The sequence below is a fragment of the Denticeps clupeoides genome, chromosome 19, assembly GCF_900700375.1.
Source record: "Denticeps clupeoides chromosome 19, fDenClu1.1, whole genome shotgun sequence".
NCBI classification, from domain to species: domain Eukaryota; kingdom Metazoa; phylum Chordata; class Actinopteri; order Clupeiformes; family Denticipitidae; genus Denticeps; species Denticeps clupeoides.
Genome location: NC_041725.1, coordinates 2,078,038 through 2,095,852, shown reverse-complemented (window position 1 = coordinate 2,095,852; position 17,815 = coordinate 2,078,038). Strand labels below are relative to the sequence as shown.

General features: G+C 40.2%; 1 protein-coding gene across 3 annotated transcripts in view; it reads right to left on the bottom strand.

Moving 5' to 3' along the window:
- col4a4 (collagen, type IV, alpha 4) overlaps positions 1–17,815 on the bottom strand; it is a 70,855-nt gene that overhangs the window by 2,755 nt on the left and 50,285 nt on the right. For all 3 annotated transcript variants that reach the window (XM_028961132.1, XM_028961131.1, XM_028961133.1), the window contains 16 exons: positions 16,881–17,024; positions 15,641–15,748; positions 15,084–15,265; positions 14,737–14,800; positions 14,577–14,651; positions 14,028–14,135; positions 13,771–13,878; positions 11,546–11,617; positions 10,845–10,973; positions 10,615–10,722; positions 10,384–10,539; positions 10,183–10,290; positions 9,922–10,062; positions 9,076–9,192; positions 4,788–4,976; positions 325–608 (listed from right to left, as the gene is read on the bottom strand). In XM_028961132.1, the coding sequence (XP_028816965.1) occupies positions 325–608; positions 4,788–4,976; positions 9,076–9,192; positions 9,922–10,062; positions 10,183–10,290; positions 10,384–10,539; positions 10,615–10,722; positions 10,845–10,973; positions 11,546–11,617; positions 13,771–13,878; positions 14,028–14,135; positions 14,577–14,651; positions 14,737–14,800; positions 15,084–15,265; positions 15,641–15,748; positions 16,881–17,024 (2,093 nt within the window). The remainder of the gene's footprint in view (positions 1–324; positions 609–4,787; positions 4,977–9,075; positions 9,193–9,921; positions 10,063–10,182; positions 10,291–10,383; positions 10,540–10,614; positions 10,723–10,844; positions 10,974–11,545; positions 11,618–13,770; positions 13,879–14,027; positions 14,136–14,576; positions 14,652–14,736; positions 14,801–15,083; positions 15,266–15,640; positions 15,749–16,880; positions 17,025–17,815) is intronic.

Here is a 17,815-nt window from a genome sequence, read left to right as displayed (position 1 = left end):
AATGAGTTTTTATTTATCAAAGTCATCACACAAATGGCCCCCACAACTTCAAAAATTTTGGGGGTGATTTTAGTGATCAAAATGACAGATTTTGTGGCGAGTTTTATGAAAATGTGAGAAAAACAATACCATGTGAATTGCATGTGAATCGCTCCCTTATTCAATAGGATTGAAAATATGCAGTTTCATGAAAACATGCAATCAATCAATCAATTAATTTTGTGGGATTTAGTGCAATTGCAAAATCGTAAAAGACTGGAAGGACTGACTTCACACATGAACAAATATATGCAATAAAATCTAGTCCCATGCACACATACTCACCATGATAAAAGAATAACCATCCCACAGACTCCTCCAGTTCTGAGGGCAAGATGGAAGGTGGGTGTCCTGGCTGTGAATCGCCACAGGGGGTGCTGGGGCTTCGCACACCACACAGCGGCTGATGAAGCGGCCAATTTCTACCCCCGCTACAGGCATCATGGGTACTGGCTCTAAGCTGGACAGCCAGTAGGACTTGTCATTGCGGCTGGAGTAGTCACAGGTGGCCATGCTGGCGTAGGCAAATGGCATGGTGCTGAAGATTTGCAAGCATGATCCAGCAAGTCCTGAGAGAACACAGTGTTTGTGTAAGTAATAACATATGATGACCTTTATTGTTTAAATACAGTAATCACAAACCCTCAGATTTTTATAAATATTTTATTATATCTTTCCTTGGGATGCAATGTAGTCAGTGTACAACTTGTATAAGTGTAAATTTTCTGTCCCCTCAAAATGTCTAAACCGCTGGCAACAAGAGTGAGCCCACCCCTGTGTGAAAATGTCCAAATTGTGTCCCAAGGGTCAATATTTTCTGCAGCCACAAAAATATTGGCACTGCTTTTCCAGCAGTGCCTTGACTATAGCATGGAGTTCACTAGAGTTGCCACTGGAATGCTCTTCCATTTCTCCATGATGACATGACAGAGCTGGTAGATGTTAGGGACCTTGCCCTGATCCAACTTCTGTTTGAGAATGACCCACAGATACTCGGTAGAGTTTAGGTCTTATCATGTTGGAATACAGCAATGCGGCTCGGTTTCTGAAGAGAGTGGATCTTGTATGTCACAATACCTGTTGGCACTCATGCTCAGCACTCATGGAGCCCCAAACCAGACACTCCCACTAGTGTTGTTTTAGTCAACGAAATTTATGATATCGTCATCAGCTAACCTTTTTGACATGATGAAGATGCTGGTCATGTGACATATTATGTTATGTAATAATATGTAATATTTTTGATGAATAAAAACAAGTTATTTCCTATAGTTTAATTTCATTATTATATTGTGTTTTTCCCATCCTGTATCTCCCATCCGGTCACACAGATGACATCAGTTCTGCAATATGCAATCGCAGCATTAATTCAATAACTTGTATTGGTTTAGTAGATGGCTGGGAGAATGAACAAAGCAATCTTTAGACACACTTTCATTGCAATGAAATTGAAAAGAAAACAGAACGTGTGGTAAAAAACATGGAACAAATCAGAGTGTCTTCTGTGTCTGGAATTGATGTTGAGTATTCTTGAGTTTATAAGGTAACCATAATATAAAAATATGATGACCTTGACCTTGACTAAAACACAATTTTGGTTTTGTCTGTTCCCTGACAAACAAAATATCAGACTTTTTGTAGACTGAAACTTGACTAAAATGAGTATGGACTTGACAAAGACGCATGGCTAGTCGCAAAAAATTGAATAAAATAAACTAAAATAAAACTAAGACAGGCCACCAAAAAGCACACATGCTTGACAAGTTTATCTCATCAGATTACAGTACATGGTTAAAGTATCCATTTCTGTAGTTTACTTGTCTTCAGCACACTGACTGGGGGATTTCTTGTGCATCATCTTTAGAAGATGATTCCTTCATGAGGGTCATGTAGAGCGGTTTGATGCAGTGTGTGGCGTATGGTCTGAGCTGACAGGCTGATCCCTGACCCCTTCAACCTTTGCAGCAATGCTGGCAGCTCTCATATGTCTATTTTCAAAAAACAACCTCTGGATATGACTTCTTTGGTGGACCATGGTGAGACCTGTTCTAAGTGGAACTTGGGAGTTTGGGAGGAGAGCACTTTGTTGGTTCCGTGGGTGTAGCAGATTAATGGTGTATGCGGATAAGACGCAAGCTCCAGACATGCAGTTATTGAGGTTTACTGATGTATTGACGTTCAATGGCGGACCCGGATGGCACACTCGCCGACATGGCGGGAGGTGAAGGTCAAAACACATGAGTGCTGGGGACAGTGAGATGGAGTCACTTGTGAGACAGCAGAGAAGCAGCAGAGCAGGGGAGCGCTGGCATGAATACGGCCATTCATGGGAGTGGTGTGCTTCAAATGCTGATGCCGGTTTTATGCTGCTGAGGAGACAGCAAGAGCAGGGGTTACCATGGCGTAGCTGTATCACAACGTGAAGTGAAAATGACGTGATTGTCATTGTGAAGCACAGCAAGCACAGCACACTGAGCACATGATGAATTGTGTCCTCTGCATTTATTGCCTTAGTGAGAAGTGGGCAGCCATAAAAGACACCTGGGAAGTAGTGTGTGGAGATGGTCAGTGTCACCTCAGTGGCACCATGGCAGCTCGGCAATCGAACAGGCAACCTTCCGATTATGTGTCTGCTTCACTGGACTAACTGCAGGCTGTAGAGGTTGGGTGGGTCAGGGGAGGGATTGATCAGGTACATCGGAGGTTGAGGCAGAATAGTTCGGGTCGGAGCAGTTACTTGGCAACATTTGTGGCAGAGAAAAGGCAGACAAGGGTAATCCAGAGAGAGTGTTGAAAACAGGTAGTTGGTGTTGATCAAGATCAGACAATGATTTTGGAAAAGCTTAGCAGCAAAGCAATAAATGACAATGAGCAAGCGATGTTGAAGATGGTTGTCCAGAGTTTATGTGGCATGCCGACCCTGGCTGCATATACTTCTGGGTTGTGAACGGAAAGACATTCAGAGGCACGCATCAAAAACCTTTCCTGTTAAACCAACACATGGCCTTATCCACTGTGCCTCAGCTCAGTTTTAGGTTGTTGGCAATCTCCTTATTTCCTGTCCTGCAATGCACAGGATCTGACCTTAGTGAGATGCAGGAGAAGCCCAGACAGGAAACCAAAATTTGTTAGTCGTCGAGACCTGACTGTTAAAACCTCATCGATCCCCCAAGGTCTAGAGAAACTCATCACCTGTGCAAGGTTTTAACCAATCAAGGTCTCCAGTGCTAAAGAGAGGAAAAGTAATGGACAAGTTCCACTTCTCAGTGTCTGGAGCCTCTAGTCCATCCATCAAAGAGCAGCCAGTAAAGAGCCTTGGGGAAACACTTTGTGTCATGATCCGGTCCGAAAGGGGTTACTCCGGTCCGGGATCCGGAAATGTTCCCCAATCGTTTTCACCTGTGTCAATTGTATAACGCTGCCCTGTTCGTTTCTGTTCGCCGTCAGGTCTTTGAAGTTATGTTCCATGTTCACCAGTGTCTCGGATGTCTCCCCTGTCTTGTGCTTCTATTAAACCCCGGTTTCGTGATGTCAGTGATTGCGTCCTTCCTTCCTCGTCTCCTCGTCACCTCTCAGTCCTCCTCTCCGTGCACTTGCCTCGTCATGCCCGCATGGTTGTGACACTTTGACTGTAGCCTCAAATATTCTACTTCCATCCAGAAATCCAGCAAGGAGCTGGAGGAATGGTTGAGTCAGGTGGACAAATCAGGCCTACCAGGGAGGTTTAAGGCTTGGAGCTTGATGGGATTTGAACCAGCAACCTTCTAATTATGGGTCAGCTTCCTTACCCGCTAAGCTAACAGTCACCAGTCACATGACACCAGGGAGGGATGGCTAATCGGGTACAATTTAAACAGTTTCACTTAGGGGTGTACTCACCTTTATTTACAGGGGTTTAGACATTAATGGTTTTACTGTTTAATTACACTAATATCGAAGCTGGCCACTGACTAGTACTTTACATTGTAGTGTCATATCTTCAGTGTTTTCCCAAAGAAAACCATAAAACCATTTTGCAGAATCTCACCCCAGTATCTTCCCTTCTTTTGGAAACCAGTGGTAACTAGTGTTGTCTTTGTCAACAACATTTTTGACAAATTAATTTGTCAATGAACCTTTGATGTGACTGAAACAAGATTACAAAACTAGATAAAACATAATTTCCTCTCATTTAATTGCATAATAATCATTTAATGATTATTATTTCTGTTTCCTGTGTCTCCCATCCAGTTGCACAGATGATGTCACTCACTAAATCCCCATTCACAGGGTTATTTAGTTTTTGGTATAATTCTGGAGGGTGAGCAGATGGCTGAGAAAAAAGAGATAAATCAAACTTTGGACGCATTTTCTTTACAATGAAGTGGAAAAGAAAACCGAATGTGTGGTCGCAAAAACATGGGGAGAAGGGAGGCCACAAAATATGGTGAAAAAACACCACAAACTTTAAAAGACATCTAAAGGCATTCCACAATGACAAAGTAAAGACAATGTAAAATTGCTTTCTATTTTAGAAAGCTCTTGCCAACCGTGGTTAATATGTTAAAGTTAGCAATAGATGTTAGCCTGCTAGCTTAAGAAGTTTTAGAGAAAATTTAATTCTGTAAGCATGGGCCCTTGCCAATCCGTACAAAACATTATTTCTAAAAAAAAAAAAAAAAAAACACTAATATACAATCTTCATCAGCTAAAATATAAAATATGTTTTAAATAAAATTTATTATTATTATTATTATTATTATGCATACCCAGGTCTTGGGTGTGTGCCTTCTCCTGTCCCTCGACATAAAGGAGGCTATATCCAGTCCAAAGGGCATTCATATGTGTTGGACATACTGGAACTGAATCCGATTGACTGTGAATTACTAAGAGGAATCCAGAGTTGTATCTTGAGACTGCTCCAGGAAAGCCAGGGTCTCCTCTCTCTCCTGCAGGACCTAAAGAGTGGGAAAGAAGATAACAGTAAGCTGTACAAAGAAGCAGACATCCATTCAACCTCATGTTAAATAAATAGTCACACGTTAAACTATATAGTCAAGACTACGGTTGTCCAAACATAATCAATACTCAAATATAAATCAACATAAAAAATGTGTGTATTTCGATATTCAGTAATGAACATTATTGACATTGACAGTGGCATCATTACCATGCACAGCTTCATTAACAGTTATTATTAGAGTAGCAGCTATGGCTAATAGTAAATAGTATTAATATGGGAGCTAGGTCCTGCCCATCTTTTAATTTAACAGCATAACACAAATATTTGTGTCTATAAAATGAATGTTCTCACAACTCATTTCTACCTCAGACATCTAACATTGTAGTTTTGGTACTACCTTACAGAATACATTAGTTATGTTCAATTAAAATGGACTCTGCATACTGGCATCAGTGAACAGTTTGATTTCACAGAAAATTGATTGATTTGAAGTTATATTGTGTTGTTTAAGTGTTTCCTTAATATTTTTAATAGGGCTGCAACTAACGATTATTTTAATAATCGATTAATCTGTTGATCATTTTTTTATTAATCGTAGAATCGGATAAGAAAAACAAAAACAAGAAAAGCATTCATTTCCAACCCTTTATTCAAAAACAGAACCAAAATCTTTAGAAAGTGCACAAACATGTTGCTCCTTGAGCTGTTATAATAATAATAAAATAAGATAAAAAATGACTAACACAAAAAACATACAATGAATGCTTTACATCTGCCAAATATAGACTTTTTTTTTTTTTTATTAAAGTGCCACCTGAGCTGCCAGAACGATAAATAATTTATAAAAAAATAAAGAACAATACAAATCAGAAAATTTAACAGGATTTGTTTGAATGTCAGAACTTGATCTCTACACTACACTGCAGATGCACACACTCGCAGACGCACACACTCACAAACTCACACTGACACACACACACACACACACACTGCAAAAAAATGCTTTTCTAACTTAGTAGTCCAAATCACTAAAAAATCTTAAATCAAGATACATTTACTAGACACATGAAATAGCATAAGAAATGATGTCTTGTTTTCTGATAAAACTTCTCAAAATTGATTGTTTAAAACAAGCAAAATTATCTGCCAATGGGGTAAGAAAACTAATCTTAATGAGATTCTCCTCCGCGGTGAGTTAAACACCAGCACCAGGGACATTACGTTCCTCACTTCAAAACGTAACAAAAGTAGGATTCTGTAGCAACTTACCCTGCTGCTGAACTCCCTTCTTCCTCCTCAAACACTCCAAAATGTTTGCGTTTCAGGTGCAGGATCATTGCCGTGGTGCTCCCGTGCCATGCCATGTCGCTTTTGCATATTTTCTCGCAGATTTCTCTGCCTCCGCCATGTATTTTCCCTCTACCTCCGCTTGTTTTTTTTTATTTTTGCGCCACGCTGTTAATCAAACGTCTCCGCGTCGCGCATAACATAACGAATCGATTAGGAAATTCGTTGCCAACTCTTTTAGTAATCGATTTTTATCGATTCAATCGATTCGTTGTTGCAGCCCTACTTTTTAAACATTTAGTTTACACAACTTCAATTGAACCAACTAAAAAACTTTGGTTGAACGGGTCACCAAACAGGCTTCAGTTGGAGTAACCAGAATGATTTTGCAGTTCAAATCAAAATTTAATGTTCAGTCACCTTGGAACATTTAATCGACTCAACATAATATTTAAATTTGAGTCTGCTTGTTGGTCTAACGAGACATGTTTAATCAAAATAGAACGTTTAATTGACAATGTTATATTTTCACTTAGGTCTACATGTAGACATGATAAGCACAACAAAAACAAATTAGTCTGCACATCTCCAATTCAACCAACTAAACATTTTAAAAGTAACAGGTTACGGGCTATTTTTTAGTTGGAATAGCCAATCTTTTTTTTTACAGTGTGCACATTTTTAACATGAGATATTAATGAAGCAAGATGTTACAGGAAATATTTTTTTAACTACGTACATACTGCAATTTTTTTTTTTAAAACAGTGATTTTAACAGATCTGTGCTGGCCGGAGAATGCGGTGCATTTCCCGAGCTGGGATTGTGTAGCAGCTGGAGGCTATAGAAGGCTAACGCACATGGGGCCGGTCATGTCCCGGAGGCAGCCACATTTATTTAGCACACAAACCAAATGCGTGTACAGACAGTTTCAAGACGATTATACACACACACACACACACACACACACACACACACACACACAGCGTTACTTGTACGATCGGTATACACTGCATTGAGAAGGGATTACAACCAAACCAGCCATTCTCCGACCCTGGCTTCTTCATCCTCTATGCATTCTGACCAGGAACTCTCCTCTCATTTCCTCACTTTTGCCTAGTGTCTATCAGTGTTGTCAGATCCTAAATATTGAAGTATCGTACCATTGTATCATTGTATTTGAGAAAAATTATCATTTTCTTTTTGTCAACAAAATTGATGATAAAATATCTCCGTCTACACACCTTTGTGATTTGATTTGACTTGATGTGATTAAGACAAGCTTTAAATGCTAGTCATGTGACAATAACTATAACAAAATATATCATGTAATATATATCATGTAATAAATAAGACTACATATGGTTTACCAGATAAAAACTATACTAAAATGTCTCTTACGAGACATTATTTCCTCACGTTAATCGCATTATTATATCACTGTTTCTGTTTCCTGTATCTCTCATCCAGTTGCAGATTTTAAGATCCTGATGTGGGGAGGAATGAGCAGAGATAAATATCACTTCAAACCTATTCAACAAACGAAACAATGCTCTGTGGCGAAATCTCGACTGTATGGAAGCAGCAGATACGTACACATTGTCACGATTGAGTGGACCTGGAAACGTACCTGCCACCAATCTGCTTGACATCTGGGCTCCAGCCATGGAACATGTGTGGTTAATTAGGTAGACATGACTGAAGCCTGGTTATAAGGACTTGTTGAGCAGCCCACCAAGGCTGCGACATTTTTAACTGAACCGTACGGCCCAACACCTGCAGGTTAGTTTGTGTTTTCTCCTTTTGTTTCCCCTGTTTTCGGCTCTTTGTCATTTATTGTATCAGGGTGGTAGTAGCCTAGTGGGAAACAGACTCGCCTATGATCCAGAAGACCCAGGTTCAAATCCCACTTACTACCATTGTATCCCTGAGCAAGACCCAAGTTGCTCCAGGGGGTGACTATCCCTAGTAGCGACTTACTACTGACTGTAAGTCGCTCTGGATAAGGGTGTCTGATAAATGCTGTAAATGTAAATGTATAATAAATCTTTTTTTCCCATTATGTCCTTTTTCTGCGCTTCATTCCACCGTCAGCTCGCGGACTTGACACACATAGGCATTTGTAGACAAGTCAGAAGTGACAACAGGAAGGAGGAACAATAGAGTTAATTAGGATTATTGGAAACACATTGCAATGATAATAAGGGCCAGCAACACTGAGATATGGTGCAACCATACGTTACATCAAGCTTCTAAATGGAACCTATTTCCTTCCAACTAACAGAAGTCTAAAAGCAGTAAGTAAGTTGCTTTACTTGAAAAAAAAAAAAGAAGCAAATTAGTGCTGCCCAGCAGATGAGATGAAATATGATTATTGAGAAAAATTTGAAATATGAGGAACAATTTGACAGCTACAGATGGATGCTGCATTTGTACAGAATTGGACAGATAAATATAAACTTATTGTTAAGGTCACAAGTCTAAACTGAATATAGTCATTCAGCTGCATAGTAAAAGAAGCCTAAAGCCGCAGGTTAAGCACAGATCAAGGGTGAATTTGATGTGAAAATGAAAGTGATACACAGCACAACACACGGTGACAATGCCTCTGCTTTTAACCCATCACCTCTGGTGAGCAGTGGGCAGCCATGAAAAGTGCTCAGGGAGCAGTGTGTGGGCACAGTGCTTTCTTCAATGGCACATCAGTGGCACCTTGGCGGATTCGAACCAGCAACTTTGTGATTACGGGGCCGCTTCCTTAACCACTAGGCCACCACTGCCCCAACAAGCATGAAACAGTCACTCTCACCCTGCTGCCCCTGCACTCCTCGCTCTCCTCTTGTCCCCTGATCTCCAGTAGCTCCCTCTGGTCCAGGAGGTCCTTCTGCTCCTCTGACTCCTTGTGCACCTTTGGAGCCTTTCTGACCTGCGGGGTACAGACACAGGTTTCACCATTCACTGTTGCCATTAAAGATTGTCACATCAACAATGTTAGCAGAAAGTTATGACTTTTTACAGGCGGGGCATAGCACAAAATCTTGGAAGCATGTGTGTCCTGATAACTGATTCAGTTATTATAACCTGGAAGGATGATGGAGCGCATTATCTCAGCAGAATTATCTCAGCAGATATTGTCCAATATGACAGTCATATTGGATAACTGAACTGACAGCTATCTTGAATATTGAAAGTAAAATTATTTATTTAAACTTCCTGACTGACTGTAGGTAAGGAAGGTAGAAATACCCTCTTCTAATAATGTAATGGAATGTAACTCTGAGATAAAATAATGTTGAAAGCTCAGTTCCTCTAACTATGATTCTTCCCCATCCTTTTTTATTTCTTAAATATGGCACTGTTACCCATTTTATTAATAATGGTAATATAATTGACTGCATTGTTTCTGTGTTAGTCAGTGAAGGATGGTGAAGGGACAGTTTTGTGTGTCTGTGTTTCAATTGTAAAGCAATCTATAGATATTGTACAACAATATTGTTGTACTTTTAATGCACTTTTGTTTTCCCCAGTATTGTTCAATTTAGTACTTGATGTTGAATACATCCTCATAAACCTCTGTTTGTCCTCTCCTCTGTCCAAGCATAATTTTGTACCTGTTCAATTTCATGTGTGTTTGTATGTCTATGTAGAACTGTACCATTAAGTCCTTCTCTTCCATTCAATCCTTGGGGACCAGGTTCGCCAGCAGCACCACGGAGCCCAGGCTTACCCCGCAACCCCTGTGGTGCTTGCATAATCTCTAGAGACTCCAGCACTGAACCAGGCTCACCCTTTTCACCTGTGAAAGACAGAGGCACACACACAGACTGAGTGGAACAAAGGTTGACAGTTCTTAAAAACTACCAGAGGGGTACATATTAAATGAGCATCGCATACATTTACAGACAACACAACTGACCTTTAGGTCCTTGTTCACCTTTCCTGCCTCTGGATCCCTGGGCACCACTGTTGCCAGGGTTACCATCCCGGCCAGGTGACCCCATATGCCCAATTTCTCCCTTTTCACCTGACAGATAGATATCATTCTGTTTCTTCTTTTTGCTATATTAAAGCATATGCAATTTCTCTCCAATTGTTATGGATCACATATATTTTCAACCTTTCTCTCCTGGAGGTCCAAATGTCCCTTGTATTCCCTGGAGTCCAGGAGGACCTGGTGGTCCTTGAGGGGGTTGAAAGCCTAAATCTCCTGGGTCTCCTGGGTCTCCACGTACTGGAATGATGGAACCTGGGTCTCCGATTTCACCTTGTACCCCTGAGGCAATATGTAAGAATACTCACATTAATGTTGTTGGATTTCAAAACCGCTCATTCACAGACACATACAGACCTTGAGGCCCATCTGGACCGGGAGGTCCAGCTTGTCCACATGGGCCAGGTCTGCAGCCTTCTGCGTCATTTCCAGGGAATCCCTGAGGCCCTGGTGGTCCTGCAAATCCTGTAAGATGAGTGTGACAGAGGATGTAACCTATGTAGATTTGGACATGTACCTCAAAATCATGTTTTTACCACAAGTTCACAGAGATTATGTATGTATGTTATATATGGCTGTATGAGAACCTTGGAGTCCACATTGGCCTCTAGGCCCTTGTGGGCCTTTTTGGGTTGCTCCTGGGGGCCCACAGTCTCCTCTGGGACCCTTATCACCAGGAGAGCCACTTTGTCCCTGGGGGCCTAGTTTTCCAAGTCCTGTTCAGAAATCACACACTGTGATTTAAAGGTTCATGAAGCAGATGAAACAAATCAGAAAAAGTTATATATATATATTATGTTTAATTGTGAAGATTATCCAGCGGCTCGAATTTATTGTGAATAGCTTATTTAAAATGATAACTAATATACTTTTTTTTCACTTGGATTCAGAATGGATTATTTTAAAAAAGCTCTAGGCACCAGTGCCTGGTGTGATATGCATTTAGTCAAACAGCATACACTACCGTTTTTTGTTTTTCCATGCAAATATATATATAAAATAATAATTGACAAATTTTGAAATAATGTAGTCAAATCCTCATTTGCTGATGCACCTAGAAACTCTACTAGTGTGAGGAAGACCTGTTGTATTGCCTCTTTAATCAGTGCACAGTTTTCAACAATACAAAGATCATTTAAAGGGTTTTTATGATAAGCTTTTAAAGTGCCCGCAAACACATTTTTTTACCCATTTGATGGCTTTTTAATTCAATAAAAACATTCAAAATGATCTTAAACTTTGAACTGTGTGTTCCTGACACCTAAACAACACTCTCTCTTCCTCTTACCTCTCCCTCCTTTGTCACCCTTTTCTCCCTTTAATCCATCTAGACCATGTAGTCCTGTTGGGCCTGAAGGACCTGTTAATACAAGTTAATACAGATCAAGTCTTTAGTAAAGTGCAATGTGTGATGTAATGTGAGAAATTGATTGTTATAACCATGTGGAATTATGTGATTATGTGTGAATGTTCACAAAAAAAATCTGATCTGATTATGCAATCAATATTAAGTTAAACCAACACATACAACATTTCATACTCTCAAAGGATGGGGGGAAATCCATTTAAAGTGTAGATAAAGCTTCTTAATTGCTATAATGGTGAGATGTCTACCATAGATCAGTTTGGATGCCACTAGAAGCATTCACTATCCATCAACGCTTATTTCTATGGATCATCCCGGGACATTGGGTGCAGGGCACGGACTTACCCAAGCCACGCAGATGCACACACACACACACACACACACACACACACACATACACACACGCACAGACACCATTCACTGGGGAACCCAGAATAACTAGGATTCAAACCATCAAGCCACAATGTACCACAATTTGACCACCATAATTAATCCAAATATATAATTCATCATGTTTATAGTGACCAACTGGTTTAATTAAAATGCACTGTATATATTGCAACAGCAATGTCATTAAAGGAATTTTAGTGACTTTTACAATTGACAGAACAGAAATACAGTTGAAACCAAAAGATTACATACACTTTTTTTCTTACTGTCTGATATTAAATCATACAAAACCCTTTCAGTTTTAGGCCCGTTCGGATTCCCAAAATAATTTCTATTCGCGTCTGACCACTCTGAAAAATTTGACCACTCTGACCACAAATTGTCTATGGGATTGAGATCAGGGCTTTGTGATGGCAACTCCAAAACTGACTTTGTTGTCCTTAAGCCACTTTGTAACCAATTTTGCAGTATGCTTAGGGTCATTGTCCATTTGGAAGACCCATTTGCACACAAGCTTTAACTTCCTGGCTGATGTCGTGAAATGCTGATTCAATATTTCAACATACTGTTCTTTCTTCATGATGCCATTTATTTTATGAAGTGCACCAGTCCCTCCTGCAGCAAAACACCCCCCACAACAAGATGTTGCCCCCTCTGTACTTCACAGTTGGGATGGTGTTCTCAGGCTTGAAGGCGTCTCCCTTTTTCCTCCAAATATGACGATAGTCATTATGGCCATTATGGTACAGGACTTGTTTCACTGTAGATAGTGAAACACTCTTACACAGCTTCAGCCAGCATCTCCAAAAGATCTTTTGCTTTTGTTCTGGGATTGATACGCACATTCTGCACCAGAACACGTTAGATAAAGTGAAGTGATTGTCACATGTGATACACAGCAGCACAGCACACAGTGCACACAGTGAAATTTGTCCTCTGCATTTAACCCATCACCCTGAGTGAGCAGTGGGCAGCCATGAGAAGCGCCCGGGGAGCAGTGTGTGGGGACGGTGCTTTGCTCAGTGACACCTCAGTGGCACCTTGGCGGCTCGGGATTCGAACCGGCAACCTTCTGATTACGGGGCCGCTTCCTTAACCACTAGGCCACCACTGCCCACTGCCCCAGTTAATCACTGCCACTGTTAATCTCTTGGCTTCAGGAGCTGTCTCCTTCCTGAGTGGTATGATCGCTGGACATTCCCATGTTGTTTATACTTGCGTACAATTGTTTGAACAGGTGAACATGGCACCTTCAGGCATCTGGAAATTGCTCTTAAGGATGAGCCAGTCTTGTGGAGGTCCATAATTCTCTTCCTGATATCTTTGCTGATTTCTTTAGACTTTCCCATGGTGTCTCAAAAGGAAGCAGTGTGTTGAGGTGTGCCTTTAATTACATCCAAAGGTGTGCCTCCAGTCAGTTAACCAGACGCTTCCAAAGCCATGACATCATCATATTGGCTTTCCCAAATATTTTAAAGGCATAGTAACCTTAGTGTATGTAAACTGACTTTGACTTTTAAGAAATTAATAAAAAAATCTCAAAAAAATTATCACACATTATTTTGACATTTAGCAAATAGAACGGGCCTAAAACTGAAAGGGTTTTTGTATGATTTAATAGTAAGAAAAAAAGTTAAATGTCTTTATATGCAGTATATGTAAACTTTTGTTTTCAACTGTATATATAGTTCAATTGGGCATATGCACCCATTCCTAAACACTATTTACATATGGTTTGTGTGATCGTGTGTGTAAACCTTGGAGGCCGCTGGATCCTTGGTTCCCTGGGGGTCCTCGAGGACCAGGAAGCCCTATGGGCCCTTCGCAACCATTATTTCCATTTTGCCCCTGGGGGCCAGTGCAACCTGCAAAATTTGGAGATATTTTTATCCTGCTGATATGAGACAATTTTTGGGGGGTGTTTTGCTTCTCTTGCTCAGCTTGCAGGAATGTGTCAGCATTACAGACATCAATAGATCTATAAGGTCAGAGATAGAGATGGCTTTTGTCATACCCGGTGGTCCTGGTTGACCAGAAGGTCCTTTGGGACCTGCATACCCACATGGCCCACTTTTTCCGCTCTCTCCTTGTTCACCCTTATCTCCTTGTTCTCCTGGAGGACCTACGTGTGAACAGAAATACATTTGTAGGTGGCCTGATGAAGACATTTCAAGCCTGTCCACATCGTCTAGTCTCCTATCCCACATCCCAGTGATGCCTCCGTTCAAACATGAATATGTGGAATTGTGGAACATATTTTTATTTACTTCCTGTGTGGCCCTGGCTTATAACACAGATGCAAAAATTGATTCTAGACAGACACAATCCCTACATTAAGATGTAGACTGACAGAGAAGGAGTTTTAGGGTCGATTCAGAATACAAATCATTTGCCATTGCCCCCAATACATCTATTTCTTTATGCATTCAGATAGTTAATTTTATTTTTACCTTTGCACTTCAGTATTCAGTGTTTGTTCATCATAACTTTGTTCATCTTCATTATTACATAGTATGCTTTAAAATCGGTATGCACAACAAATGCCCAAATGATGGGGTCTTACCACATTGTCCACTGTCTCCATGATGACCAGGGTCACCGGGTAGTCCAGGCTCAATGGGAGAGTCACCCTTTTCCCCTAATGAAAAATAAGGGCAATAGTTGTTCATTGATCATATGTGCAATGTAGTGTAAATGTATAAATTCAACTGTAACACACCTACCTTTCTGACCTAAGCATCCAATGCATCCATTATCTCCAGCAGGACCACGGTTTCCAGGTTCACCCTGGATATCAGTACAGCAATTCAAGACATACATATCAAACACGTGCTCACAAATTTTGAGACTGATTAAGAGGAAATTAGATACAGGTCTTAATGCTGGGAGTTTTCTTTATAACAGGCAACTCTATACAGTTGTACTACTATTACATTTCTAGGATTTTCTTCTAACCTCATTTTTTAAATAGCTTTGTGTAATGTGTCCTAATGTGGTCGTATTTGCCGTATGCATTCAAATTGTGCACTCTAATCTTTTGTCTGTAAGAGAATGATTTTTTTCCCCGCACTTGATCTCCACAGTTTCCAGGGAAGCCAGAGATGCCTTGAGCACCACGAGGTCCATTAGGTCCAGGCATGCCACGAAAACCAGTTGGGCCTTGGGGGCCTACCGGACCACACTGTGGCCCTGGGAATCCAATGAAACCAGGTTGACCTGATAGACCATTGCATCCTGGACCACCTGGGTCACCTAAAAAGCAGAAAACATGCATTAAAACTCAGATGGTGTCAGTCACGTAATCCCATTCTGAATTTAATAAATCATCCAAATAATGTATTTAAAGATAACCTTGCAGTAGTTGTAGTTGATTTACACTTCTGATTTTTATAGTAAAACAGGTTTCTGGTCACTTATTATTAATTCTGTGGCAAACAATTAAGTATATTGGAGAACTCACAATGGCCTTATCTTCACTTAAATGCATTTTAAACACCAATTGTGGCAATTGTACAGTGCTGACATATAATTAAGAAGATTCCTGCCTTAGACTTGTGTATATGATGCTGCGAGTTGAAACTGGAGTACTGAGTATAGTTTGTTTTTTACTGGAATTCCACATTTTACCTCTGGTACCAGTTGCCCCCTCTAAGCCTGAAAGACCTGGCAATCCAACTTGTCCTTTGATACGGATGGGGAAGACGTCGCCAGGGCATCCTGGATGTCCTGAATCACCTGGAAATGGTTGAAAGTTCAGAGGACTTTTGGTGAAATCTAATGTTATTAATGAAAGTACATCTAAAAATGCAAAGATGAAATCTGTATTACTCAGAATTGTAATATACTCAATATTTTAAGTTCAGTTCAGTTAAGAAATGTTAGATTCATTAGTTGACTAGATAAAGGAATAAATCTGCACGTTTGGTATCAGATATGGTGCAGAGATGACTATAACAGTTTGTTTACATAGTTTTTTTGTGTTTAATTGCATTAACAGATACCAGAGATTAACAGAAGTGGAAAGGATAAGACAGGATGTTGCCAGGTTGGACAGTTTTGCATATGATACTTTTGGAGCAACTGCTAGCTGAAAACGTATTTCCAGCACATCTGCAATTTATTCCCACCAGGATCCATTTTTATCGTATTCTGCCCACTAGCATCTTTCAGGCTGGGGTCACCTGGATGTGATGAAGACATAAACGGAGTATTTCCCATGTACTGCCAAAATTAATTATAGTTTTGTTGCTTCACGTTACTTGTCGCAGAAAGTTAAACATTCAAGTTTTCATGTGCGGAGCAGCACCAGCCAATGAAATCTGTTTATGCGAGATAACTAGATTAAATGCAGGTCGATCATTTGAAGAGATGTGAAACAACAAATGATTGCTGATCTGCTCCTCAAACGCCAGCCAATGTTATGCAGATTTGCCATCCAAACCACTTCTAAGTTGCTGAAGAGACATGCCTAGTTTTCGAGATGAGCTAACATTTGTGCTGCCGTTAGACTGCGTGCTGATCTTGGAAGGAGCAGAGTGATTTAGCAGACAGCAGTCTGTTGTGTGGTAATATTATGTGCATATGATTGTTCTATTTCAAATACATTTACATTTATCAGATGCCCTTATCCAAAGCAACTTACAATCAGTAGTTACAGGGACAGTCCCCCCTGGAGCAATTTAGGGTTAGTGTCTTGCTGGTCTACTGGTTCATAGGCAACTACCACCGTGTCAAGTCTACTACCACATCAGTCAAGGGTCAATTTTTGTTTATCTATTAAGACTGACAAAGAACAATTAGGGTCAAGATATTCTAACACATTATGAAAAAAACAATAAAAAACAAGACAACACAAAAAAAACAATACCTTTTTGTCCCATAGGCCCATCTTGTCCTTGTCTTCCAGGCAGTCCTGGATCACCTCTTTCTCCAGTTAAACCAGGAGGTCCCTGGTGGCCTAAACTTCCTGGTGTTCCAAGGTTCCCACAGTTCCCTCTTAATCCAGGCTCACCTGGATCAACACATCATGAAACATCAACACATGTCATCACCTAACTCCACCAGATATCACAACAGGTACATTTTGTATTGAACAAGTCCCCAATTTGCATCAAGAAATCAAACCTTGTCCTTAAATCGATGTCTAATATGTGTAATAATTTATGGAATGACATGAAAAAAGCATGGAACACATGAAGAAAGAAGGCATGGAAAAATATGTGCCCATGAGAAGTTGTGACACCATCTGAAACCAATCAGTAATTAGAAGGCAACACTGCAGGTTCAGTCCCAACTGATGGCCTATAACAAATGCCTCATTACCAATTTGTTACACAAGAAATATCTCATGAACTTTGCAATGTTAAAGTTGCAAAATATACTGATGCCAAGTTTAAACTACTAAAGAATCCTATGAGCAGGTTCTGTTGGGGTCATCATCTGGAAGTGGAAAGAACATTGTTTCACCATAAACCAGCCAAAGCCAGGTGTGCCCTGCAAGATTTCAGACAGAGGAGTTAAAAAAAAGAACCACTTGTGGAGAGCTTCAGAAAGACCTGGAATTAGCAGGTACAATTGTTTCAAAGAAGACAGTAAATAATAGACTCAACCGCTTGTACCCATGTTCACCACACAAGACTCCATTGCTAAAGCATGTTGAAGCATGTCTAAAGTTTGCTGAACAATATTTAGACATATTTTTAGACATATTTAGACAATATTTATATTGAACATTTGAATGTCACTGCGGCATACCACTGCAAAAACATCATACAAACAGTAAAGTTTGGATTTGGGAACATC